The 26,065-nt window shown below is 51.5% G+C and overlaps 1 protein-coding gene across 3 annotated transcripts in view; it reads right to left on the bottom strand.

Moving 5' to 3' along the window:
* Window positions 1-26,065, bottom strand: part of LOC126525502 (cerebellar degeneration-related protein 2-like) — a 135,839-nt gene that overhangs the window by 78,196 nt on the left and 31,578 nt on the right. The window contains exon 1 of one of the 3 annotated variants that reach the window (XM_050173392.3): window positions 1,363-3,008. The exons of the other annotated variants lie outside the window; for them this stretch is intronic. Coding sequence (XP_050029349.1) covers window positions 1,363-1,414 — 52 coding nt within the window. The 5' untranslated portion in view covers window positions 1,415-3,008. Of the gene's footprint in view, window positions 1-1,362; window positions 3,009-26,065 lie in introns of those variants that run through there. 3 annotated transcript variants of the gene reach the window in all.

The raw sequence follows: 26,065 nt of genomic DNA, 5'->3' as shown, positions 1-26,065 counted from the left end.
AATCTCCGCGATGACTTCAGGTTCGTTAACTCTCGCACGCGCATGCAGCTCGAGCGATACAAAGCAAGGTAATGTGCTGCAGGTCCCGGCGTACTTATTCGAAAAGAACCCTACCCACGTTCGATTGTAATGCCGCAGAATCTTCCGTCATATAAGTGACTTCTATCAGACCTGACGTCTGTTTGCTGGCGAGCTAGTTGGTGACGCATCCATCGTGGCAGGGCGCATAACGCATTCTCAAAGAAAGGGCAGGACTGAGTGCTGTCCTCTCTCTCCTTACAGCAAGACAGCACTCTGTCATGCCCATCCTTTCTTTCCTACGCTTTTCATGTGCTGAAACATTGCCACGGGGACTGATATGTGTGCTCGTTCTTTTCTCTCTGCGGAACCAGGCACGCCGTGGGTCCTTGCACACATTTGTGCGACACAGGCGCGATCATTATGACCATACACCACCGGCAGTACTTACGTAAATAACACTTTCACGTGTATTAAGCGTTAGCGAGAAGAAACGTCCGCAGCTTAATGATGCGCAATACACCGCGAAGCCGCTTAACTCTAACAATAAGAAATGTTAGATATAGAAGAAGCACACAATTTAAGAGAGGCATACTGCCATACACGACAACGTTTCAACAGTTCCAGTTCTTACGCGCAGGAAATAAGTAGAATGATCTTCCTACCAACGTCGCTATGGCTGATCATATGCACTTCAAAACGAACAATCGCTATTCCCGAACCATTTGTACCACCAAATCATAGGCCATCCTCATGCAATGGCTCGAATTGTGGAGTTTGCTGTAACATAATTGACTGAACAAATAAACAAACAAACAAAATCCCAAAGGCTTCGGTATTGCTATCTATAAGTCATACAAGCTTATTCTAACCGCGTGCGGTCAGAATACAAATGAATCCATACGCCAGTAAAGGGGCGAAAAGAATTAAACTACTCGGCGTCATGCCGACGCCAGTTGCCGTTGAGTTGATGAGCAGAGATGACAACTCGAGGGGCAGCGCAAGACGACAAAAGCAGAAAGCAGGAAAGACACAAGGCAGCGCTGAACAAGCAACTAACTTTATTAGAAAGCACACACATATACTTAAGTATTACCACCTAATGGCGTCATTATCAGTGCACAGGCAAACAGCAAAATCCTGTTATTTAAGTGTGTGCTTTCTAATAAAGTTAGTTGCGAGTTCAGCGCAGTCCTGTGTCTTTCCTATTTCTGTCGTCTTGCGCTGCCCCTTTAACATGTTCAACCAGTACCAACTTGCCCAAACGCCGATTCTTCTACAGACAGGACACTATCACGTCGCAAAAATCACAACGTGGAACCCCTCCCACCCCGCGTGCCTTACTTGTTGAGTCGTCGTCCTGGTGATAGTAGAGGTAACGGAAGACAGAATCCATCTTTTCGGCTGAGAAAAACACGCGCAGCACGTTGTCCTCGCGGTGGCGTTTCCACTTCCAGTTTAGTAATCACCAAAAGTAAGTGAGCATGAGCGATTTAAAAACATACACCTCTCGCGCGCACGCACAAAGGTACCCCGTGTCAATGCCCGCTTCGCGGTGCGTGTAGCGCGGCGTCTTCAGAGAGAAACGCATCGTCGCTCTGCATCGCAAAAGCTTCAAGACGAACTGCAACGCGCAGTTGTAAGAAGAGCCCGCAGTGATCGAATGACATCTTCACGGAGCGGAAGACCGCCACTGTTTCGGCCAACAAGACAGAACGCACAATGTTGCCCACTGCTGTCACGGCTAGTAGCAATGGATTTAGACGACTAAAACAATACCGTCACTACAGGAACAATGACGGGATTAGGCGTCGATGTAAATGTCCAACCACTGTTCGAGAAAGCGTACGAGGAAACTGCTGTTGCGGGAGCCACACGACCGAGAGAGCACCGAAGCAGTGCTCGGTCACCGGCATTCATCAACCACCCAGAAGAGAACGCCCAGAGTAGAGTGAAGTACTCGTGTCGGGAACTCCACCTTCAGCCTTTCGTGTCAGTGTACACACAGCACGCAGTACATATTCCAATCAGAAATACGCAGACGCACCTCCGCGTCTTCGCCCGTGGGGGAGAGCACTTGGTGCGAGCCGAAACGTCACTTTAAGCGCCGCGGCGATGGGCGTTGTCCGCGCATGTCTCCTTCGCGCAACGATGCAGAGTCGGTGGCCACTCGGCGCGGTGAAGGAGTGAAGGATGGCAAGCTCTTAAGGCGGAAGCAAGCCGAGTCCGCTCCTCCAACCGGAAGAGACGGTTATGTCACATACGGTCGCCCCACTTCCGCGCGAAGTCGCCACAGTAAGCAAACCGTGGATCCTTCCTTGTTTGGTCACGCGGGCGTGGTGTCAGTTCGTGCGTCTTCTAGCGGGCGTCGTACGTCTTCGCTAACGGTGCGGCTGCCCACACTAGCACCGCCGATGGGTTTACGTCCGAGTCCGTGGAGTGACAAGGCATGGGGAGTTCCAGTGCAAGGTGGTATAAATGAGAAGGGCGTGTTTCAATGATAGAAACAATCACGGTGATACGCCGCCGATACTATATGTTGGTCACTGCCGAGGCGGTGACGCACCTCTTCCACGGGAAAAAAATGAGTTTTCTCGTGTACCGGGCTCCGGGAGACGCAACCAGCAGGCTAGCCGCGTCAAAGCAAACACGCACACACACAGTTGGCGGAGAGCTATAGAGGTGGGACAAAACAAGACGGCACGAGACAGGCCCACCGATGCAGCGCGAGACAGGTTGGGACGACGGTTGGCACACTACGCTACACGTGCGTCGGCGAGTGCTCGTCTCGCAAGGCCGCGTGACAACACGCCAGCTGTGACCGTATAGCGGGCAGGACGTTGCGGCGACGGAGAGCGACACGGAGCCGGCTGTCGTCGCAAGAGTCGAGAACAGGCGACACGGCCACGGCGGCGCTTACACGCCGCTCACGACAGGTGAGGTTGCATCTCGCCGAGAGCTGCGAAGTCGTTCCTTCGACGGCAGTGCACGCGAGCACGGCAGGCGGAGGACTGAGCGTCGGACACCACTCGGCTCCGATGGCAGGAGGAGGCGAAGCAGAGAGGAGGGAGGAGGAGGAAGCCACGACTGGTGCGCCGGCGGCGTGGAGTGATGCTGCGCACAACGGCCCGCTCGTTTTCTCTTTGTGCGTGCACCGTTGGCCAAGGCGGTATCAACGGCCCGAGGAAGGGACCACACCGGCTCGTACAGCACGAGCGGGGCATTTCTCGGCCGGGATTGAGGAGAGGAGGAAACCGGTTGGATGCGTCCTCGCACGCATGCACTTTCGCGTGCACATGCGCGCGCGAATACATAGCGATATCGGCAGATTCGCGACGCCATCTGTCGCGACGACTGCGCGCAGCCATACGAGTTGCCGAGAGGTTCCAGTACAAGCTGACGTAAGGAAAGTATAGTGTCGTAGCTCGGCGAATGCATTATCGCGGACTCATCGATCAAAGGTCGAAGCACCGAGCGCTGCTGCTTTCATGGAGACTCGATTCAGCGGGGGGTTGCTCAGAGCCGCCGTAGGCCTCAAAGGCGCTCGTACACCTCGACACTGCAACTTATTCGGAGAAACAATCACTTCAGGAGCTCCGCACCGTTCGGCGTCTATCCGTTGTCTCCACACCCTCTACAACGTTTTTCCATTATTATTCCCAGGCTCAAGCAAACGCTCAACCACGCCTGTCAGCGTACACATTAATTCCTGCAGCTTTGAGAATTATGCATCTGTTGGAGAGAAAAAACAAAAAGATATATCATATACGATTGGATAAGAGATTTATGCTCACAAGAGCATGCAACAGTGAACGCCATTGCAGGCGGACTCCCTAAATTGGGCTGTGCGCGAGCGCGCTCTGCTGGCACCCTGGCGCGACGCTCCTCGGACCTCGTTTTCGCCGAAAAAAAAAAAAAGCAGTTTAGCTATTCGGTGAGTATTCGTGATCACAGAACAGAGCGAATAAACGGTACGCGAGGGGGCAACGGGGAAAAGGCGTTGGCTCTATACACTGCAAAACAATTTACACCGTTAACAGTAGATAAGGGTACAGATTAGTCTGTAACCCACACACTTGCACCCAAAGGGGATGTAAGGGCGTGGGGTTATACACCGATTTACGCCCTTGTTCGCCTTTAACGGTGTAAATTATTTCACAATGTGGGCTACGTCCACAGGCAGCGTCTACGCTGCACACAAAGTCAGAGAGACTGTACACAGCTGCGTCAGTCCACGTCCATTCGTACGCCACTCTGCGCGCATCGAATTCAGCAGTCCCATATGCGCGACATGCAGCGCGTACCTCGCGCACTATGCAATACCACAAGAGCAGTACACGTACGCGGCTGAACGGCGGGCCGGGCCCGTCGGTGGCCAACAGTCACTGCCGCGCCACGGGGTGTAAACACGCGCGATACAGGAGAGTGACGCGTCGATGGAAGAGACTCAATTTCCGCCGCCCAACAGGGTCGCAACGCGGTTTGTCCAACAGGCCAGCGTCCTCGTTTCGTGAGCACACCTTCGTTGGCTGGCGAAGGAAAGAACGCGAATGGCAGGTTCCTTTCGCGTGCGTACGAGCACAGGACACACCTTCACTTCTTTATCATTGGACGCAAACTTGTCAGTCGATCGACAGACAGTCCGATTCACTTATCGCATCACACGGTGCAGGCGCAACAACACGGGGCGCCATTGCAGTTGTCGATTAAGTAAGCGCCCCGGGGCATCTACTAGCACTGCTACGGCTTGACTACCGCTTTGCAGTGGACACGTCCTCGGCGCTACAGTCAAACCCGGTTATAACGAATAGAGTTACATGCACACTGAAGATAGTTTGATATATCAGGTAATGCGATCTACCCAAACTCGCCTACACATAACGTACTTAAACGAAGTTTTGTGATGCGTTCGTTGTATACGGGTCTGTTATCTCCAGTGAAAAAGAAAAGCGAGGAAGGAATTAGTTTTTTGAAAACGAGACTACGCGTACAGTAGGCAGTAATTGTTGTCGGTGCCTGAGGATGACAATTGAAAAGAAAGTAACTCCCTTGAAAGCAGCGTTCGCGGCACGCAAGCAGCTTTGTGGCGCTGGCAGCGGACGCCCCTAGTTCGATATGCCCAATTCGTTATGAGTGACTTATTTTTCGTAAGTATCGATCAGTAAGTTTCGCGTGTTCGATATAGAGAATTGTTCGCTTTGTGCGAGTTTGTTACATCCGGGTTCGACTGTGTACGACGCGGCTTGTCAGGCTTGCAACGACGGCAGCACAATATGCTACCGGCAAATGAGTATACACCAAAAGTGACAGGCGTTGATATGACACTAGGGCGGCCCCAACCTAAGCCTAGCATTTACGCTGATTAAAGAAGGGCGTTTTTGTCATGACTATTAGACAGTCAACGAACTTCACTTATCCAAAGGTATAGGTGCTGCCACATGCGAAAAAGAAAACGACTACAAAGGTCTGTATAAAGCCTATCAGTCTGGATGCAGTCGCGCAACCCGACCTGCTGATTGCGCAGGTCTCTCCGCTACACTCACAAGAAGCCTTCTGTTTAATCAGCTTCAAGCATCACGCCATCATGTATACCCACATTATTCCACTGTGTTCAATGTTCATGCGTGTGTTCTTCCTTTACTTCTCGCGAAGTTCTTCCACGAACACTCACCCGGTGTATTCTTGTTTGTAAATTATTTAAGATACTATCAGTCTTATTCAGGACCAAGATAGGAATGGGTTATTACAAGCATGCAGAGCATCATCATAATTCTATTCTAATTTGTGAGCGAGGAGTTAGCGACACCTGGTGTCGCAAGCAAGCAAACGTAATGACGAGGTGAAAGAACAGGGGTGCTGTCTGGGAAAACACGCCGTCACCAACCGCCTATAGTTCAAGGCTTGTAGATCATCCAAGTAACTGACAAGTATACAGCCAGCAACGAATACCGAGAAGATAGTTCCTTTTTTTTTTCTTTTTTTTTCTTTTTTACCGAATGAAAATCAACCATTTTCTGGACTGGTTTTCTCATTTCACATGCAGAAACTTATGGTCGAAAACAAGCACTTTTTTCTTTTAACTTTCTGGACGACATGACTGCGGAGGATACCATTCTAGCTGCTGCAAACCACGGGAGATTAAAAAAAAAAATGACGCGAAAGCAACCGAGGGTTAGTGGGACGTTGACCCCGCGAAGCTATCTGCGAAGATTCATAACGGAGCGTTTCTCCCACGGTGCCGTACCCGCGAAGAAGCTGCAGCCGTTCCGCCGGCACGAACGTATACATGCAAGCTGCACGCGCCCTTTAGCATTCACAGTCGATCTATATAAGTTACGCCGAGACAGCATGCACAGCTTGGCGAGAACACCAGCGGACGCAAGCGCAGCCTCACGCGAGCCAGCATAATATATCGCTGCGTACAACGCCTCCTCATTAATAGCCCCCAGCTAGGAAGTGCCCGTACGCGGCTAGCTGAATGCGGCTGCGTGCCTCCGAAGCGAAGCTATAGCGTGAGCGAGTGTAAAATGAAAAAAAAATAATAATAATAATAAGGGAGAGGGGGGATAGCGCGGACGGAGGTACCTTCGTTGAGGAACAACCGCGCAAGCACGTAGTGGAGGCACCGTGAAGGCAAGTAAAAAACAAATAGAAGATATGAGCGTGAGTACAGCGTGCAACTATTCGACCGTTGTCTGAATGCCGCGTATTTGCGATAATATTCTGGAAATTTCTCTCCGCCTTTTTTTTTCTTTTATTTACCGCCACTCGAGCATACACTACATACGCCTCGCGCTATATTTGGGACCCCGATACGATTATGGCGCGCGCGCTATAGGAACTCGGGACCACCAAGTGCGCCGCGAGCCACGAGAGGGCGCACAGATTTTCTTGCCGTGTTTATACGGCACGCGTATATCTCACCGCGAGGCGAAAATGAAACAAGAAGAAAAAAACGGTATACGGCGACGTACGTTCAGAAGGGCTTGACAAACGCTCGACTTGCTTGACAATTAGGCGCTCAGCTGACCACACTCGCGAACAAACTGACTGAAGACGGTCGACACTGCATACTAGGGACGCCTCAGTGTGAGTGCCAACCTTAAAGGGTACAGAAACCTTTGACCAAGGCGAGAAATTGAAAGAAAGAAACTACCGAAAGCCTGGCTGCTTGAGATGCGACATTCGTAGTCTTTTGCGAAGTCAATCATGGCGTCTCTCCCATCCGGGCAAGCAGTCGGCCGGTCACTATAATCGTTCTCGCTGGCGCTACGCGTGGCGATGTTATAGACCTTCTCGCGTGTCTGCAGTGCATACGTGCGAATAGAAAAAGGCACCGCATCGATTTCACCACGCGCGGGACTGGCGTGCATGGCCACCACTCCTCGCTCTTCCCGGCGCTCTACATTCTTGTTAGCGGGAGCCGATGATGTCGACTATACTGCTCCTCGCCACTGCAGTGTCTGCTGTATATGTGACAGAACATGTATGCAGTGCGCCAAGTTCCGACCATCTCCGAAGTGACGAGACGCGCATGTTGTGCGTGTCGGATATAACGGCGCTAAAGGTCTCGGAATGTACGTCGCTCTTCAGGCGCCTCAACAGCCGTGCACGGAATACGTCTGCAAAGGGCGACGGTGTACGCTGAACGCGCTTCACCGTGCGTTAGCGAAATACAAACCGTTACGCGTGAAAGGCGCTCAAAGATCAAAATGCATGCAGCACGAAGGTAGCGAGAGTCGCTGCGCCTCAGTGCCGCCCGTCAAATCGCATCTCACGTCCGTGCCAAGGATTCGCAAGTTCGTTTCGTTCTTACAATTTCGAGGCTCCAAAATTAACCGTGCAGTTACGATCGCGCGAGCATACGGTAATATACGGCACGCATATAAGCGCCGAGCGCGTCCTCGGGCAGCACCGTTTTTTCTTCCTCATTTCCCGTGTGCCGACGGGCCGGAGAGGCGTACAAAAGAGCCACCGCACCATTAGGAAACGAAAGTGGCCTCTCGCACCTCCCAATGAAAGACCACAGAGTCTTCTCCCCGACTCTCACTGACGTCAGCCTGCGCGTAGACGACGAACGCGCGCGCCGAGATAAAAGCCGGGTGCATTTCTCGCAAAAGGAACGCGCTTCTTTCTCGCTTCTGTTTGGCGCGTTAAGCGACCACAACAAATTTAGCATCCAGTGGCTGGTCACGCGGCGTAATTGCCGTTGCAGCCCCTAAAATTACTACATTCCGGCGCCGTCGACCGACCTCCGAACTACCGCGATGGCAAAAAGGAAAGCCGCTGGCCACGCGCGACAATTGTAGTTATCAGGTCTGCATGGGTGCTGCCGCGTCGGACTGTTAATGAATGCGGAAGCTTTTCCACTGTAAACTACCAAAAAGGTAAACGAGGGATTGTAAAAAAAAAATACATAATTACATGTAAACCCCGCGGGCTAAGAGCTACTGATGCCAAGAGATAAGTGATACTATCATCGTTACAGGGGCTTTGGCCTAACTGGACTATTTTTGCACTAACCCCGAGTAACAACGAAGTGCAAAAATATACCGCGTGTACCAGCCATGTTAGCCAAGCTAGCCAAGCTGCCCAAATAAAAGGAAAAGAAAGAATCACGATGCAAGATACGATTATTAGACCCACGGTACTCGGTCATGATCGGAGGCCTGCACGACTGATCACCGACCACTGCAGGTCTAAAAATCGGATCTCTCACAGTGTTTTCTAATTTTATTTTTCTTTTGACAGCTTGGCTATAACGTTAGCTAGGGCACCCTATATATTACTGCCACGATACAGCAGACAGTATAAGAAAGGCCTAGACAGAAGAACCCTCCACTCCAGGAATCCAACCCGTTATATGCGGCAAACCTATAGTCCACAGATCGTGAAAAGCAAAAATATGTTACCACAGAAAAATAAAGTGTGGATTACAGCTATCCACGAACCGTGTCCATAAAAAAAAAGGAATAAGAAAGGAATGCCTCCAGTTCGTCAGCCGAGGTAGTGCATTCAGTCACACCTTAAATATTCCTGCAGGCCTCGAGGCCACGATAACGCCCTTTCATTTCCCATTAAAATGTTATCAATTAAGCGCCTTCAACAACTGTCTGCTGCGCGTGCAATCAAGCCAGGACACCAGTGTAATACCGACTGCCTCACCTATAGCGTCACGTTCACAAGTTGACCGCAGACATCCACGCGTTGGCGGCACACCACCATTGTGGCAGTCAAGCGAGGGAACCTCCCTTCGCCCTTGGTAATATCACCTGCAATACAGCGGCCCATTTGAGGCTGTGCAAACTTCCGCAAACACGCTACACGCTTAGAACATTCCCTAATTAAGTTTAAATTGACACTAAGGAGAACAAGTAACTTGGGCTCTGCAATATCGAAAGAGTAACCGCTGCAGCAGAAGGCTCGGTGAGTCAAAAGAAGAGGACGCAAAAGCGAAAGCCAGCTCGACGCCGCCTTCCGGAACCAGCTCGAGGCGACGTTATACTGGTGGCGACGGCGTCTGCTCGAGCCTATAGTTAACTCGTTATCGATAAAGATGGACTACATGTTCTGAGAGCCAAAGACCGAACCTGACAAACTTGGAAAACTTTAACTGGGCCACAACGGCCCAAGTACGAGGAAACAGAAATCCGTAACGTCACACCGACATATACCGGCGCTATAGTTTCGGCGCGAAATTCAAAAGATGGGAGCGTAGACTGCTGGGCCAGCTGGGGCGTCTTGCAGTCTCGTTGAGCGGAAATACGGGCGGGAAGAAAGACAGAGACAGGCAAGGACAGCACGTCCTGCCCACTCCGTTTCTTCCCGCCCGTGTGTCCGCTCAACGACACTACTTCAAAAGATGAGACTTTGTCCTTAACTTTCCCTTGGTGCAATCAAACACTTACATTAACCAAAGTAGAGTTTTGAAAGTGCGCTTTATCAGTCTGAACTGATCAAGTGTTTCCCTTCACAGTGTCCCTCTAAAACACACGCTACGCGCAGCGAGCTCACGTGCGTCACCGCCGACGGTGGACGGCGCCAGCTTTCCCGAGCTCGCTGGGGTGGAGGCACTGCTCGCCGCGCTTCAAGGTCTGCGACGCTCGCCACCCGTGTCCGAGCTTGCGTCCTCGTCGCGACGAAAACGCCGCGCCGTTTAGCATCCTAATGAGGCACACACATCTGAGCTCCCTCATAAGCCTGGCGGTCACGTGATGCATTCGGGCACTATCAACGCTGGACATACACAGGCGTGGGTGTGAGCCAAGCGGGGAGCCGAGGGGGTAAGAAGGCTCAATTACGAGAGAATGTCGCAAATTGTAGATAAGGGAAAAGAAGGAGGAAAGAGAGACGTATGCCGCCCCGTCGTGTGCAGGCTTGTATTATGCGCGGCTAATGCAGATTGCGGGAGTTGTCACCGGCGTCGACGCACACGAAAATAACTCAGCCACCGAACACCGGCGGAGCTTCATGCACGCCCCCGAGTTGGCCTTACAGGCCCATGGAGTTTGCCACGAGGCTACCGAGGAAGAAAAGTCGCAGCTCCACGCCCAAGAAGCCAAGCCATGACAATGAGAGCTGACATAATGTTACAAACAATAACACCCACACTTGGCGCTTCGCACTCGGAACAAAGATGGCAGGAACTTAAGCTGACGCCGCGAGCGCCGAAGCAACAAACGATTTTCACCCCTGACGAACCGACACCCAAATGGCCACAGAATACCGTGGTGCTGGGCCAGAAAAACAAGCATCATCACAAAGAGGCATGGCACGGCGTCTGTAAACTGTCATCACCTATTACAGCACGTGGTCAGCTTTGTTTACAACTGCAAAGGAAACTCGGCTCATTATCCAAAAACGCAAGTGAAGCGGCGCTGACAGAGGTGTCTTAAAGCCTTGAAGTTTCCTCAATTTATAAAACTTAGCGCGTAGTTTTATCCTCGCGCTTTCTCTCTCAGCATCGCTGTCCTTTCAAACTCTGGCACACAGCCACAGCCCCTATACAGTGGGAGGCTAAATGCCCTGCAACAGCACGCTTTACGTTCTACTTAGGTTCGCTGAGCCACTCGTTAAGACAACGGCGTGTTTGTCCTACGTACACTTCTTATAGCACACCAGAATCGAATAAATTAAATCTTCGCTGCAAGTAACAAACATGTGGCAGTGTTTGGTGCAGGCTCGAGCTGTATAAGCTCCATCATGCACTTTCGCTGATCATCAGTCGCAGTAAACGTTAGCAGTAGCACGCAAACGAATTTCGCATAACTGCTCGAGTAACGGTAAAGCATTCCGTATAGAAACGATACTTTGGTCCATGTCCCTCCTGAGCCCAGTCCCTTTTGAAATTTGGGTTTTCCGCAGAGCACTTTTGCGCTATGCATGCATGTATTGCAGTCATGCAGTGTCAGAGTGATTACTAATTTTCAGCTCATACAGTGCTCCTGCCTTTGCACGTTCAGCATGATGGGCGGGGATGCACAAACGCAAGAACAATGCGCGAACTACGCCCTACAATAACGATTCTAACAATGTTTTGACACTGTGCAATGGTACAGCAAGGAAAATATAGTTGAACAGCTCGTAGAAACACAGTGCTTCACATTGGAAAGAAAATAAAACGAAGTGCAGGGGGTGCGAGCCATAGTAAGTTCTTCGGAATAAACGCTAGTAAGAAGTGCTGTCCCTCTTGTCCGAGCGCCTTGTCCGTACCCTACGACTAAGTTTGCTCTTCTGAGAAAGCCTTCGCCTTTACATTTGGTGTCAAATCCCGGGAACGAACCAGGGGCCTAAAAATGGACCAAGCCCCAAATAGTAATAGTGCTACTGTCTGCGCATTTCGAGACAAAAGAACAAAAGCGAAAGAATCAGAATTTTCATCTAATTTGGACGCAGACACGATTCAAAACGCGGAAGGGGTTGTTTGCTTCGGCGCACGGGTTCAGGATGTGCCTTCGTGTGCAAAAGTAACAGACCTTTCCCCCTCTCCATTCCCCCTCCAGTGTTGACTTCTATTTTTCCATCAGCTGGCAATGTCGTAGTCGTTAAATTCTGGGATTTTACGTGCAAATACCACGATCCGCTTATACAGCCATCGTTTCTATATACTTGAGCCTAGCTAGACTCCATGCATATGACTATATGTCATATACAGCGGCAGCTCCACGTTCCGAAGCGATGCCCAATCGCGGATTGAAAGATGCTGGGAGGGGGGGGGGCTACTTTCGCGCGCGACCGTAGGCTTGGCGCACCAGATGAAGGGGTAAAGACACGTCGCCCTGTACACCTGTTCCCGTGCCGTCGGCCCTCTTAGCGAAAGAGACGAACCTGCAATCACGACATTATTAGCGGGACAACACGTACGTCCTCCCCGTCCGACGAAAAATTGCCGGCGCGTGTTCGCGAGGTGCGCGCGCGCTTCGACCGAGAAGCAACTCGAACAGTGGACGGCGTACGCACGTGCACGAGAACAACAAGACAAAAGCAGTACAGAAAGCGCCACCGTGCGCGTGCCTGCGCGTGCTGCGGCCACTAAGCGACCGACGTCTTGAGCGCTAATAATAGCGGCACGCGGCGGGAGCCATCTTTGCGGCTGCTGCCGAGCGATTAGTGACGACGACCTTCGCCTCCTCTCCGGCGAACGATATCAAGGGCGATGCGTTTTCTTTACCGCAGGCCATGGGATACCCGAGAGGGGCCCCGCCGCAAAGCTATACCCGCCCGCCGCGGTAGCCCAGTGCATGTATGGCGTTGTGCCGCCGAGCTCGAGGTCGCGGGTTCGATACCGGCCGAGGCGACGCATTTCGACGAGGGCGACACGTTGAAGAAGTCCGGTTGGCCAAACCAATCCGGACACCTGCCCGCTATACGGCGTGTCTTATTTTCACGTTGTGGTTTCTACTTCGTTTCTTGAGAATTCATTCAACCACAACAGAGTAAGCATTACAGAAAGGCAGGAAAGAAATCTCGCTCGGATCGTACCGCGAGCTGCTTGTTACAAAGCTACTGGTACTATGCAGGGTTACATGTCAACACGCACGCAGTGCCGCGCGAGAAAGTTCACAGGTTGCGGCACAGCGCCGCCTGCGTGCCAGATCACACGTATAAGGTGTACGCAGAGCAGCGTTGCACGACGCTGTAAGTACTGCAGACGTGGCGTTTTTTGCCGGAACGGTAACGGCTTGCAGACGTTCTACTGCAGAAATCCCTTCGGCGACGCAGAGAGATAGCGCTATCGACTGCCCCCACCCCCCAACCCCTCCCACACGAAAGTAAAGGTCTCGTTTTCCCCGCTGCACGTCACGCAATCAAGGATAAACATTGGCAAGATGCGAAAGATAAATGCTTGGGAGAATTTTTTTAGAATCGAGCAAGGACCCGCCTTACTCCAGTTCCAACTTTATTAAAGCTAGATTCGCTTCGACAAGCACGCCATCCACCTCTCGAAGGAACTTACCACCGCGAGGCTATAGGCTGCGTGTGCCTTTTGTTTATCTCAAATCCTCACGAAATTAGGAAACGCAGATACAAATGTTTTTTGACGATCGCTACGCGCCAGCGTACGCATCGCACTACGAAACCGAGGGCCGGAAACGAACGACCGTACACAAGCGCCAGCGCTAGCTGAAAAAAAAAAAAAGAAGCAAGTGAGAATAAAAGCGACACATCGTGTCGCAGTTTAGACGAAGGAACGTACCGCGCAAAGCCTGCAGCACGCATACACCGCTACCCGGCCCACCGAGATCTGGCACGCCATATCTGAGCGTGCCAAATCTCGGCACGCGCACTGCAGTTCGTCTATACAGCGCGGCCTCTCGATTTCAATCGCGTCATTGCACGCCGACCAGCTCACAAAAGCGGGCACTGCGGCCCGGAAATAATCCGCTGCGCCTTTTCGCCGAGCGCTGCGCCAGTTCAAAGTTGGCGCACGCCGTTCAGCTGAGACCGTGCACGTCCGGCGTCGTGCAAACTACAATGCCTGCTCCGACAGTTATTATTATTATTATTATTATTATTATTATTATTATTATTATTATTATTATTATTATTATTATTGTGGTTGTTGTTGGGCACGTTAAATGATTGATTGATTGATTGATTGATTGATTGATTGATTGATTGATTGATTGATTGATTGATTGATTGATTGATTGATTGATTGATTGATTGATTGATTGATTGATTGACGCACTCCCTAAGCATTCTGAGGAATCGCACAAAATACAACTTAATCAAATAATTAGTGTTAAATGTACAAGTACACGAAATACATGAAACCAGCAGACACTGAAGCCACAGGGGGAAATTACGTGTTCTTCTTTCATTGAAATGTAGGAATAATAATTAGGAAATGAAATTGGACGACAAGACAACTACAGCCGCAGGGCGGTTCGCCCAAACGAGCCGCCGTGTTTTTCTCGAGCACTATAAGCTTGCAGACCGCTGAGCGAGGTCCTGGGTGTCGACACAGCCCGAGCAGCGGCCAGGGCTTTTCCCTGCCGGTCGGTCGGGTCACTACTGCAGGCAGCGGCGGCCGCTGCCGCCGAAGCCGAGCGGCTAGCGAAAGGTTGATGACCAATAAGTCGGTCCGGCCCGCTTCCACGGAGGCCCCGGGCGGCGGGCAATTAAAGGCGCGTTCGACCGGCCAGTTGGCAGACCGGCTACTCAATCAATCGGACGACGGCACAGCCTCGCTTGCACGCCGGCTGCTCGTACGTGCTGCGAGAGGGATGTATATATACACGCAAAGCTCACCCGGGGTGTCTACCACGTTGGCGCTCTCTAATTGGCTGAATTTCGCGAGTTATTTCCCCCGTTTTAACGCAATATCATTATGCGCGGACCTCATACACTACGTAGGTATCCGCCTGACGGAAAATGTGGGCCGGTCTCGAAGGCAGTGCAGCGTAGCCAAGGCGCGAGCTGTCACGAGGGAAGAATGCGAGACACTGGCGCTTCACGCAGGCGATTCAAAGAACGACTTTGCTACGAGAAAAGGATGCGTGCGATGGTTTAATGCAGATGCTTACGTTCGACCAATTCGCCGGTATTTCCGAGAACGTATCGCAAGGTTTCGTGAAGTATATAGAAAGCAAAACCCTGTACCAGAATGGCTCAACCAATTGGAGCCACTCGAATGCTTAAAATAATTTTAAAACTTCTGAATCGGCCAACGAGTTGCTGACAGGTTAAAGTATCTCTTAATATTTTAAATATGGCTGCATTCTGTGCAAAAGCAGGCGATAAAGACAAAATAAAGGCTATCGTGGCCAAATGGTTAGAGCATTCGGCTGCTGTGCTGGAAGACAGAAGTTCGATCCCGCCATTCGTCACCCATTTCTTAGCATTATATAGGCAGACTCCATAAACTTTTGAGGTATATCTAAGAGAAAACTAGGGGTGTGACGAGCGTGCGCGTCACATTGTGTACAAAAAACGCAGGCTTATACCTTGCCAAGCTAGCATCTATATGTGCCAGCACACAAAAATAAACAGCAACGCTGTATACCAGTCAGTGCCCTATCAGATTTCACTTGAATACACGATACACGTTTCAGGATACTGCAAGCACCGGGCCAGGCTCACAGTCACAAAACCAGCGAAACACAGTTATTTGAGGATTGCGTAGGTTGAGATTTACGCCTTCCTTCTGGCATACCATCTATAGCTTCACCATAGATATACTCCAAGTACGCTTTCCTTATAGAATGGGCGTTGCAAGACCCCGTTTCCGAAGAAGTGTTGCGTGAGCGTGCACAAATAAATAGCCAACTTTGAAAGAACGTGCGGCAATCTGCAACGAGCGGCCTCAACGAAGTCACGGGCAGTCGTGTAAACAATCTGCGTTTCCCGAGTAGTCGAACGAGTGGAGCGCCAGGCTTCTACCCTTCGATATTTCTACTACACTCGGTGCTCGAGTCAGTCCTTCGCCAAGTTAACTTGCCGATCCGGTGTCCTTCTCTATGGAATCACGGATCTCACGAATCCAAACGTCGCGGTAAGGGCAGACGCACGAGGCGAGCTTACGGTCCGACTGCACCGCCCTGTACACCGTTGTCCCTTCATCGATACAAGCGCGACAGCCTCGACGACGAGAACGAGCTCGCGCGTCTTGTCGAGAGCCATACAGATGTGTGGGAACGGTTCACTGCATGACTGTCATTACGGCCACGTGAGATCAGCTGTGTGAATAAAGACCCATTTGGTTTTGTTTCAACGAGGCTGCACGGTTTAAACGACAATGTACCGCACTGGATCAGATATTGGAGGTGCGCTGGCGCACGACAACGCCCCGAGAGAGCGTCGCCAACGCTCGTAGCCGCCGGGTTGGCTAACTTCCCTTCTCGATTCTGCGGGTACTTAAAGACGGCGACATGCGGCTGGCAGTGGAAAGCCAGTCAGAGCGACACTCGCGCTCGCGATGGACGCACTTATCGAATGGTGCCGTGACCGGCCCTCCGTAAACGGTGGCCGCCGGCAACGGTCTGCAGGGAGAGGAGTCCGCACCCCGCGCCGGCGATGAGCGGCGAAGAAAGGCCTGTTATCGGCGCACGCGACGCAGATAAGACGATCCGAGGGACCAGTCCGCGATTCAGCACGAGGAAGACTGATCTGCAGTGAAGAGGAGCAACTCACACGCGCGCGCTTCCTCGCACCGATCGCTGTAGGACAAGGGCTGCATGCAAACACCATGAGCGTGGACAGTTGGACTAGTAAGCGGACATTCACTTCGGGACAAACAAAATGCAAACAAACAGCGTGAGCAAACAAGCGGACAGAGAAGAATAAGGGCACCAGAAATGTTGATTCCAAGCTATATGGTAGATAAACCGGATAACGCACTTACCTACAGAAAAAAAAATACGTGTACAAGTACTGCTGACTCATGTATAAAGTTCATGCATGACCAAGCATAGGGCGGCGATAACAGATATATTCTACCATTCCATTGCTCATAACCGAGAAAGAATATGACGCGCGCGTCCCCTTCTCGGCAGAAACACGTACTCAACGCATTCGGCGTTGTTAAGAACGGCCCAGATGAGGTGCAAGTGTTGCCTGCCAGTTGCGACGACGGCGGCGTCAACTTTCAAGGAACGCCACCGTTACGCTCTGTTAAGAATGGCCGTAAGGGGTGGCAACGTGCCAGCTTTCAGCCCGCTGCACGTGTTCCAAGCCCACCAGACGGGGCGCCCTTCGGAGAACTGCGAAGGGCCGGCAGCCACGTGGCGCGCGATCAGCTCAGGAAATTGGTACTTGGCGGAGCCATCCGGGACAAAGCAGTTCTACGAAGCCCTCTGACGTCGGCACTGAAAGCTGGGCGGTACCGAGAACTGCGGATGACCGGCAGCCATGTGGCGCGCGGTCAGCTCAGGAATGTGGTACTCCGCCGCGCCACCCGAGACGGAGCACAGTTCTACGAAGCCCTCGGTCGTCGACTCCGGAGCCTTTGTGTGTATGGGTTCGAACGTGTGTGCCTTTGTGTGTGTGAGCCATACTGCGGTGCGGCGGCAAGTTTACAATGATTGGACGAACCTTCCCGACCATTCCTGCTCCGTCCCCGCCGAACGATGACGTCGAACTATGACGTCAAGCGGAGAGCTTATAAGCAGCGTTTGCCGGCTGCTAGAGTGTGCTCGTGTCGTGATCATTGTCGGGAGCTGAGTGCTCTGTCATACTAGAAATGAACTAGTGAGCTGTGTGCTCGAAAACTGTTTGCTGTATGTTAGTTTTGCAGGCTCCATATGGGAGTCGCGCTAGTCTGCCAATGTATCCTGCTTAAACTGTTAATATGTAAATAAATCCTGTTCACCGAGTTCCTGTCTACGACGTTCATCTTCTTCAAATGGTGGCAGCGGCGAGATAGTCCGACGACTCCTACATCTGGTCGACAGCGGTAGGACCGTCCGACGAATCTGACAGCTCTAGCCTCGTCGCCGTTGTGACTGAATGAGTTCGACGAAGCAGGCTTTGTGCCGCAACACGACACCGCCAACCGGGTCGGCCGCGAGCGGGGGAGTTGCCGCGGGAACGTTGTCGGGGACCCCTTCCCACGCGCCGACCAAGACGCAGGACAATGGCTACCCGCTCGCGCTGCGAGGGTCAGCTCCGAGTTCTACGACGTCCGTGTGACGTCGGTTCCGGACCGGCCCGTGAACCTGTGTGTGTGTGTGTGTGTGGGTGGGTGCGTGTGTGTGTGTAAGCCGTCCCGGAGAGAGGCGGCGTGTTTACAATGACTGGACGAACGTTTCCGTCTCCTTGGAATCAAGGGGGGGACCGAGTGTTTATAAACCGCTGTTGTGCGGATGCTCGACACACTTTCTTAAGCGTCATGTTGGACTGAGACACTCTCTCAAGCAGTCGTGTTAGACTGACGTACTTTCTCTCGAAGTCATGCTAGACTGATGAACTGCATGTAAATAAACCCTTATTCCTCGTTCTCGATGACAAGCAGTCCTTCCCTTCATCAACGTCCTCAGCGTGGATAAGTTGGACGACGGCGTGGGCCAGCTACCTTCTAATTCATGCCGGACTCCAATCTTGACGACGGATCACGAGCGATGGGATTGAGCCCCAATCCTGACATCGTCCGGTACGTGTTTCCCTTGGCTCGCCCGTTCGCATCCTTCGTCACTGTCGGCGTGCGCTACTTTTCAGTGCCGTGCGATGCTTCACGTTGTTAGTAACATCGCAAGTGGAACGCGCAAAGATGGTGCCGCCGTCCTGCACCGGCCTGTAAGGTTCCGCGGGTAAGTCTGCCACGGCTGTCGTACCCCAATACAGGAAAGGAAGCGATGGAAACGTCCTCAATCACGCGCATGCGCTGACGAGCTCTGGTCGATTGCAAATAATGCACGCGGACGCACGAAAGAACGACGCGCGCACGCCCCGCGATGAAGTCCGAGTGCTTCCGCCGCTCGCGGAGAGTTCACGCCACACAAGCGCGGATACGTCGATCACAGCCGCGAAACAATGCGCACGGCACTATACCGTTGCGGAAATCGGCACAGCGACGGCTGGCCATTCGCGGCTGCCCGCCATTCGCCTTCTATACACGATCCGGCAGAGAGAAGCAAAACCTCACTCGAACTTCATCGGACCTCAGGAAATCGCCCGTTCACGCGAAAGTATTAATTTCGAGTAAAATGTAAGTACAGACAGTCCGTCTGTACTTACACGTCTGTACCCTATCGGCGCGACTAGTTCGTTCGACTGAGAAAAAAAAATGCTCAAGTGACGACCATCAAGCAGCAGTTCATTGCAACTGCTTCCGCCGTAGCATCGGGGGTCAAGAGCAAATGAGGCCTTGATATATGGACGTCGTATAATATAAGAACAGAGCACTCGGACGCCGTACTCAGTTTCGAGTATATACCAACTTGGAAGCCGTATGCATCGAAGCGGCTGAGCTCGTTCACGCGAATCTGAACGCATCGCTTCCGTTTCTCGAGGCTTTCGGACAAATCGATACTGCACGAAGATTTCAGGTGGATCAAGGGGCGGAAGCGTGTTTTACTAACATGAAGATCACGTAGCTGTTATCGTCGTGTTAGGATCATACGACCGTGCACATGTCAAGCGCCGGGAACTACAATATTTTTAGGGGTAATGTTGTCACAGCGCCTTATCTTCGTGCTAAAGAAATCAGGTTACCTGAGTTTGGTATTTTAGTTGTCCTGGATTTGTAACCTACAATCTGAAAGTAAACACATAATTTCAGCTTGCCTCACCAGTCGTTACGTAGCTATATTAGTAAATTAAGAGACCTATATACCATGCCGTTAAATTTACTGTTTAGTTTACCTGCATGAACCCTAGACAAACGTCAAATTCATCGGTAGGTAATTTACACCACTTCGGCGTATTCTTACGTCTCAACACCGCAAAGGCGTTCATTAGACGTTTGCCACAAGGCAAACACCCACCCATCCATCAGCGCCTATCCAGACGTCAGCGCAGCGTGGACACCGACTTTTGACGGGTCCACAAAAGGCCACCACCCCACCATTATCTGACAGCCTGAACTAAGGACGAAGAGGGGGGGGCTTCATCCCATGCTACAGAACAGCAACGCGACCTTGAATTCGTAGGTTGCTATCCTGCCGCTTATTCCGTATACCATCGGACTTCGGAGGAGGGGTTGCTGCAGAGTGCTGCGAGCATGGGCGTGGTATCGCAACGGAGTCGATGATGCTTATTTGCTGCTGGGAAGTCTTCAGATTCCCTAGTCGAGTCGCCAAGGGAAGACGACGGTATTAAAAGCGGAGACTTTTTGATCAGTGGGACAGAGGGTCCTGATGTGAACTCGGACGTTTAATTTGCTCCTGCATGGAGTGGGCTTCCGTAAATGGAGCCGTGTAACTAAGTCAATAAACCCTTTTTCCTTCATTCCTACAACCTGACGTAGCCGTCGATAGGCTTGGTGGATTCCTTGCCCTAACGCCACCCTAAGCAGCAACAGTATGTTATTCCAAAAAGCCTACGATGCTTGGAATTCACTCAGCAACTTTAGCGACCTCGAGGCGAAATATAGCCGAAATTTAGCGACATTTTTGTCTCAGCTTAGCGACAAGCGCCAAAAATTCTGGCGACACTGCTAATTTATCATGTCGTAAATTAGCACGTTTCAACAAATCCAGGTGGCTTTTCGGGTAGAGCTGGGGCAGAACCGATACAACACAAGCTCAACACTCCTGCCCCAATATCTCTTCACACACTGTATAGTGGTTCAAAGTCTGCTATAGCAAAATCTCGCAGCGTCAAGTGATCGCAGCACTCGCAGCATGCGCGGAATAAGGGCTCACGACGCAGTTTATGTCAACAAAACTCCTTGCTGTCTCTCACTTCCTTTTAATAAATACAAATCCTACACGACGACCACGCTATTGTTGCACGAACACCACCGCAGCTTCCGCTTCAGTGACGGCCTCATCCACCATTTGTGACGCGCATGCCTCACACATACAAGCAGCATCACGCGTAATTCAATACACAGAGCCAAATATGCCTCATACTCTGTCCTCGCGAGCTCGGTGCCCACGAGCAAAATGCAAACGAGCGCGCGTCGCTCCGTGTTGGTGTCTCGATCCGGGCAAACACAAACGCCGGAAGCAAGGCATCGGCTGCGCACGACGTCTCAGATGCACACGGAGATATAGTGTGTCGCCCATTGTTGGGCGGAGGTGTTCCTACCGCACGCATGCGCACTGCAGCGCCGAGGTAGCTGCGCCGTTCCGAGCGAGGTCTTCGATTAAACAGGAATGCGAGCCGGAGAAGGCGTTACAGGTGCCAAGACCAGACGCCCGTTTCATCGACGGTGGTAAATGGGGCCTTGTCGATAATTCATATTGAATTTGTGATGAGATGCAGATGTAGCACGACAAGGGAAGCGCTCTGCCGACGTTGTGTCTTTTCGTGTCCCCGTTGCACGAGGTTCGTCATTTTCTAATGACTACTGATTCTGCCACTGCAGAAAATCTTACGTATCACTACTTGTTGCAGGGCTATTTGGTTCATAGTTGCCACGGTCTGACAGGATACGCTGTCTCATGCAGGGTTGTTCGCATCATTTCGCAATCTGTCGCGCCATAAGACCCGACGCTTCGCTCAATTCCGTGGCAGGGAACGCGTCGACATGGCTGCACTGGCGTCACTTCGACAAATACATGCGCAGCCGGGGATGGAGCCATACAAGCCAATATATTTTCATTGAGCTCAAACACAGCCTTGTCCTCGATAAACCGACCTCCTCTGCGCACCATAAATGACTTGGCGACGTCGAATAACCCGTTAACGCCACCGCGAACGAGGAAGGCTGCTTTTCTTGAAACCTTTCTGAACAGGCGACGGGGCAGAGGTAGAAAACCAACCTGCTTCCTTTCGAGTTTGTCGGCATACGGTGACGCCGGCCCACGTTTCACCTATGCAAGCTTTATTTACCACCCCCGAAACGCAATCGCAGGATTCAGCCTTTCCTCTGACGCACAGCCATGTAACCTATATAGACAAACGCAGCGCGCGCGTCGACAGCAGTGCGAAGAGGAACCGTGCATCCCAGACTTCCTCGCGAACACGCGAGGTTACGCATAAACGCAGTCTTTCGGCAGTCACAACACAGACGGGTAGCCAAACAACGCCAATCGATTTATTGCACTCGCGAAAGCATTGCGAAGAAATTTAAAGCTTCCGCAAAAAGAAAAAGAAAACAGGAAGGAAGGCCGCTAAAGGGAGAGTTTTCTACTTGCGCGTGCGTGATATGCGAGTGCGCGACATGGCGCGAATGTCAAGCAGCCGTTCTATTTCGCGAGTTTCGCGATGCAGGGCGGACTTCGAGCTCTGACTTCACGGTATTTCTCAGCCTTGTAAGCACGAGCAACCAACTACGAAAAGTGTCCTGCATTGGATTTATTTATTTTTATTTATTTATACAAGCGCAACAATCACCGCGCGTAGACATGCCTCCCGAAGAATGTCGGAAGGGGCGCTAGCTAACCACCGGACGCACTATGTTTGCACTACGTAGAACAAACATCTCGGAAGGTCGCACATACGCGACCGCAGTGCATCCACTCTTCCCAAGGGGCTTCCGCCACCCCGTGAACACCGCGCGCACGCACCCGCGGGCGTATGCTTGGCCGGATATAATGGAGCGTTACTTTCGCATCCCTCCTCAGTGTCCCTCAGAGACCTGTGGTCGCCGGCGCCCAGTGTGCGGTCAGCGTTCGTCTCGCAAGTGTCCAGGAAGGAGGCGTGCACGGTGTCACACGCGGGTCAACAACCCTCCGGGACGGAAAAAAGGACCGCCGACACCCTTTCTGCGAGCAAGAGGTGACCACAGCGGCAGGCGCGGCACAGTTGACCCGGCGGTGCAGCACACTGCTGCTGCTGCTGCTGCTGCTGGCGCGCCGCGAAGCTCCACCGCCCGGCTCGCCAATACGGTGCAGCGTCGCGCACCAGGTGTGAGCTGTAAGGAAACTGGCCGAAGCCACTCGCACGCCGGAATACTGTGCGATCATGGTTATACCACTGTACTCGCAAATACGATCATCAAGATCAATCAAGAACATGCGCGAACCAAGTATGTACACCTTTAGACCCGTCGTCAACATGGTTTCTTTAGCCACTGTTTGAACGCTGTTTGACGAGCATCCCAATGCAATTTGCAACGCACATCCCAACACATTGTTCATAAGTTATGAAGCATCCGTTGTCGCTGTTCGTCTCTTTGTTTTGTAGCTCTGTGAGCAGTGTCAACATGCCAGAATGAAGTTCACACATCGCCAGACGTCAACTACGCTCTTGCGTTCTTTCTCGCTACGTATTCGCCTTCCCGCCAAGTTACTCGACATCTGACAGTTATCGTCCGAGCGAACGGCATCGAGAGCTCGGCTTCTGATTCGCCTCAGTCGGCAGCGCGACACTGCACGCATTTAGCGGAACAGGGCTCTACCATCGGGGCACCGCGAGCGCACATCAGCGCGCAGAGCACCGTAGCCGCAGCGCCTGCTGCGACAGATGACCCGTTCCAGATAAAGTGCGGCGACGTGACAATGCGCCCGCCGGTTTCGCTTGTCAAAGCGGAGACGCGACGGCAGGGAAGCAGCGGCGAAGCTGCACGTATCCTTGCCGGCGAAAGGCAGCGCCCCGATGACAAGGTGTGCAGTGCAGCCTTCGGGCAGTTTCCTGCAGTTCACTGTACATTCCTGCGTCTATACCTCTCGTAAACTAAAAGCAAGCGTCGGAGCCGTTTCACTCAGACAACAGTTCGAGCGTCAAGGCATGGATGCTTGACGCTTGATACGCACTGCTCGACGTGAACCATGCATATGCTCATCACATCTGGCGCACGCCGACATTACCGGCTTTCGCTCTTCTCCGTTCGTCGGTACTCTGGGTCCGGATAGTGCAACGATTCTACTTCAATGCTCTTTCCTGCTGTTGTTCGCCAGTGGCACGTGTGATGCTATATAGCTACGCACACGTCATCGCAGAGATCGGCCGGCCGTGAACGGTGGATGATAAGAAAGGAATAGAGCCGAGCGAAATCAAGCCTTACATTATAGCGATCCTGAACACTTCCGAGCTTATGGCGCGTACATCATTTCCGCTCAATCTGTAAAGCACCGGTGAATTCGCACAACTCTGGCACGATAAGTACAAGCTTAGGGAATAGTTCGCCCGTCTAATGCCCTTATTCCTACGTCTCTTGATGCTGAGACCACATCTTACTATACTGTTTCATACTATTGACCAGCACACGCACACACGGATATATTATATATATATATATATACGCACACACACACACACTCGCTCTAACACGGAGCGTGCATGTGCGCGCTGTTCTGAGAACGCAGCTTGCACGCGTACGCGCGGACCCCGTCGTGCGCGAAGGGTGAGCAGAGAGAAACTCTACGGCATCGAAGGTGGACTGCCGCCACTCCGTGCGCAACCTACCAAGCGCTCGCGCACGAATCACTACAGGCCCATCACTCACCCGTGTCTCGCGGCTGTGGCGAACGAGTTGGGCGAAAATCCGCAATGAGGACGAGGTTTCAGGAAAAGCAAAAATTGTCATCCACCCCGGAGTATAGAACGAAGCTACAAAGGAAACCGTAACGGGTTTCTAAGAAAACTTGGCAGCTGAAGAAAGAATTGGTCCTGGTCCACGGTCGAACACGTGACCGACGCCTTTCCGGGGCAGTCGTTATACCATCTGCTAACCAGGAGACTAGCAGGTTGCCCAGCGAGGCTGAATTATTCGACGACTCGAAGCGCAAGGACAGTGGTTCCGGCAAATGACTCCATTAAACGAGCAATACAAGGCTAACGTTACCATCGCTTTGTCCTTTTACCGCTAACTATAGGTTAACCATGCGCACGTGGTCAAAATTCTACACTGCAGTGCGTCCCTGTCCTCTTCAGACACGAAATTACTTGCATTGTCAAGAAATGTGTCAAAATCACATAATTTCATTCTATGGTGCTGCACACTCTCTCGAAAATAAAGCACGATGACATAGAAAGATCCTTTTCACGATTTCTAGCGAGCCCTCGTAAATACAGAGTAATTAAATTTCGGCTCAGTGTACAGTCAGTAGCGTCTCATCTCTTTTGTTTTTTTGTTTTTATATATATAAGAAGGTTCGAATCACCCGACAACAGCGATACGTGCAAGTTAATTATTTTCCCGCACTCGTATAACGATCGGAAAAACTACTGCTTCACCATTGCTGACGGAGCGCATCCCCTCGAACACCTCGTAAAACACGGTAGAGTGCCTCGGGCAAAGTGGTCATGTAGTGTACTGGACTCTGCATTCATAAGCGGACAGGAGCAAGATTGGGTAAGTAGCAAGTACGACCGACCCCGCCGCCCAGTTTCCGTGGTTTTCTTGCCTTGCCTTTATACAGAGGGTCCCAGCTAACGCTAGCCAAGCTCATAAAAACAAAATTTAGAATATACGAGGACGCAACCAATGATATTCTGTCTGCAGTGACGTACCGCATCAGGAGGACCTTCTTTTCATAACGTAACTATCGATAATTAAATGAGAGTAATTAACTAACTTTTAATTACTGAATTTAGGGCGTGAATCCTGATAGAAAAGTAACAATTGTGTTTTAAAACACTAGATTCGGTTGTTTTCAGTGTGCTATGTCCCGCGCAATTATTTTTGCCGCGTTATAAGAAAATCGCGCGAAATATGAAAACAGCCGCACGGTTACGCGTCCGCGCGCCGCGACACCAGCGATACCAGGCGTTACTCATTTCATTTATTATCACTTTGAAGGCCCGAAGACATTACACAAGCGGAGGGGGGGGGGGGGGGGGATACAAACACGTGTAAGAGTGGTTACGTACAAAACAACAACAAAAAATTAACATTGCTGATTTTGTGTGACTTTCAACAATCAAAGAAAAATTTTGAATTTAAAGAAGTAACACGGCAATACATTCGCAAAACAAAAAACAAGAAAAGAAAGACTAGGTGGAAGGGTTGACAAGGATGGACTATTCCGAGTGGTTTATGATGGGTTCATGAACG

Source organism: Dermacentor andersoni, chromosome 8 (genome assembly GCF_023375885.2).
Source record: "Dermacentor andersoni chromosome 8, qqDerAnde1_hic_scaffold, whole genome shotgun sequence".
In the NCBI taxonomy this organism is placed as follows: Eukaryota; Metazoa; Arthropoda; class Arachnida; order Ixodida; family Ixodidae; genus Dermacentor; species Dermacentor andersoni.
This window is presented reverse-complemented; position numbering and strand designations above follow the sequence as displayed.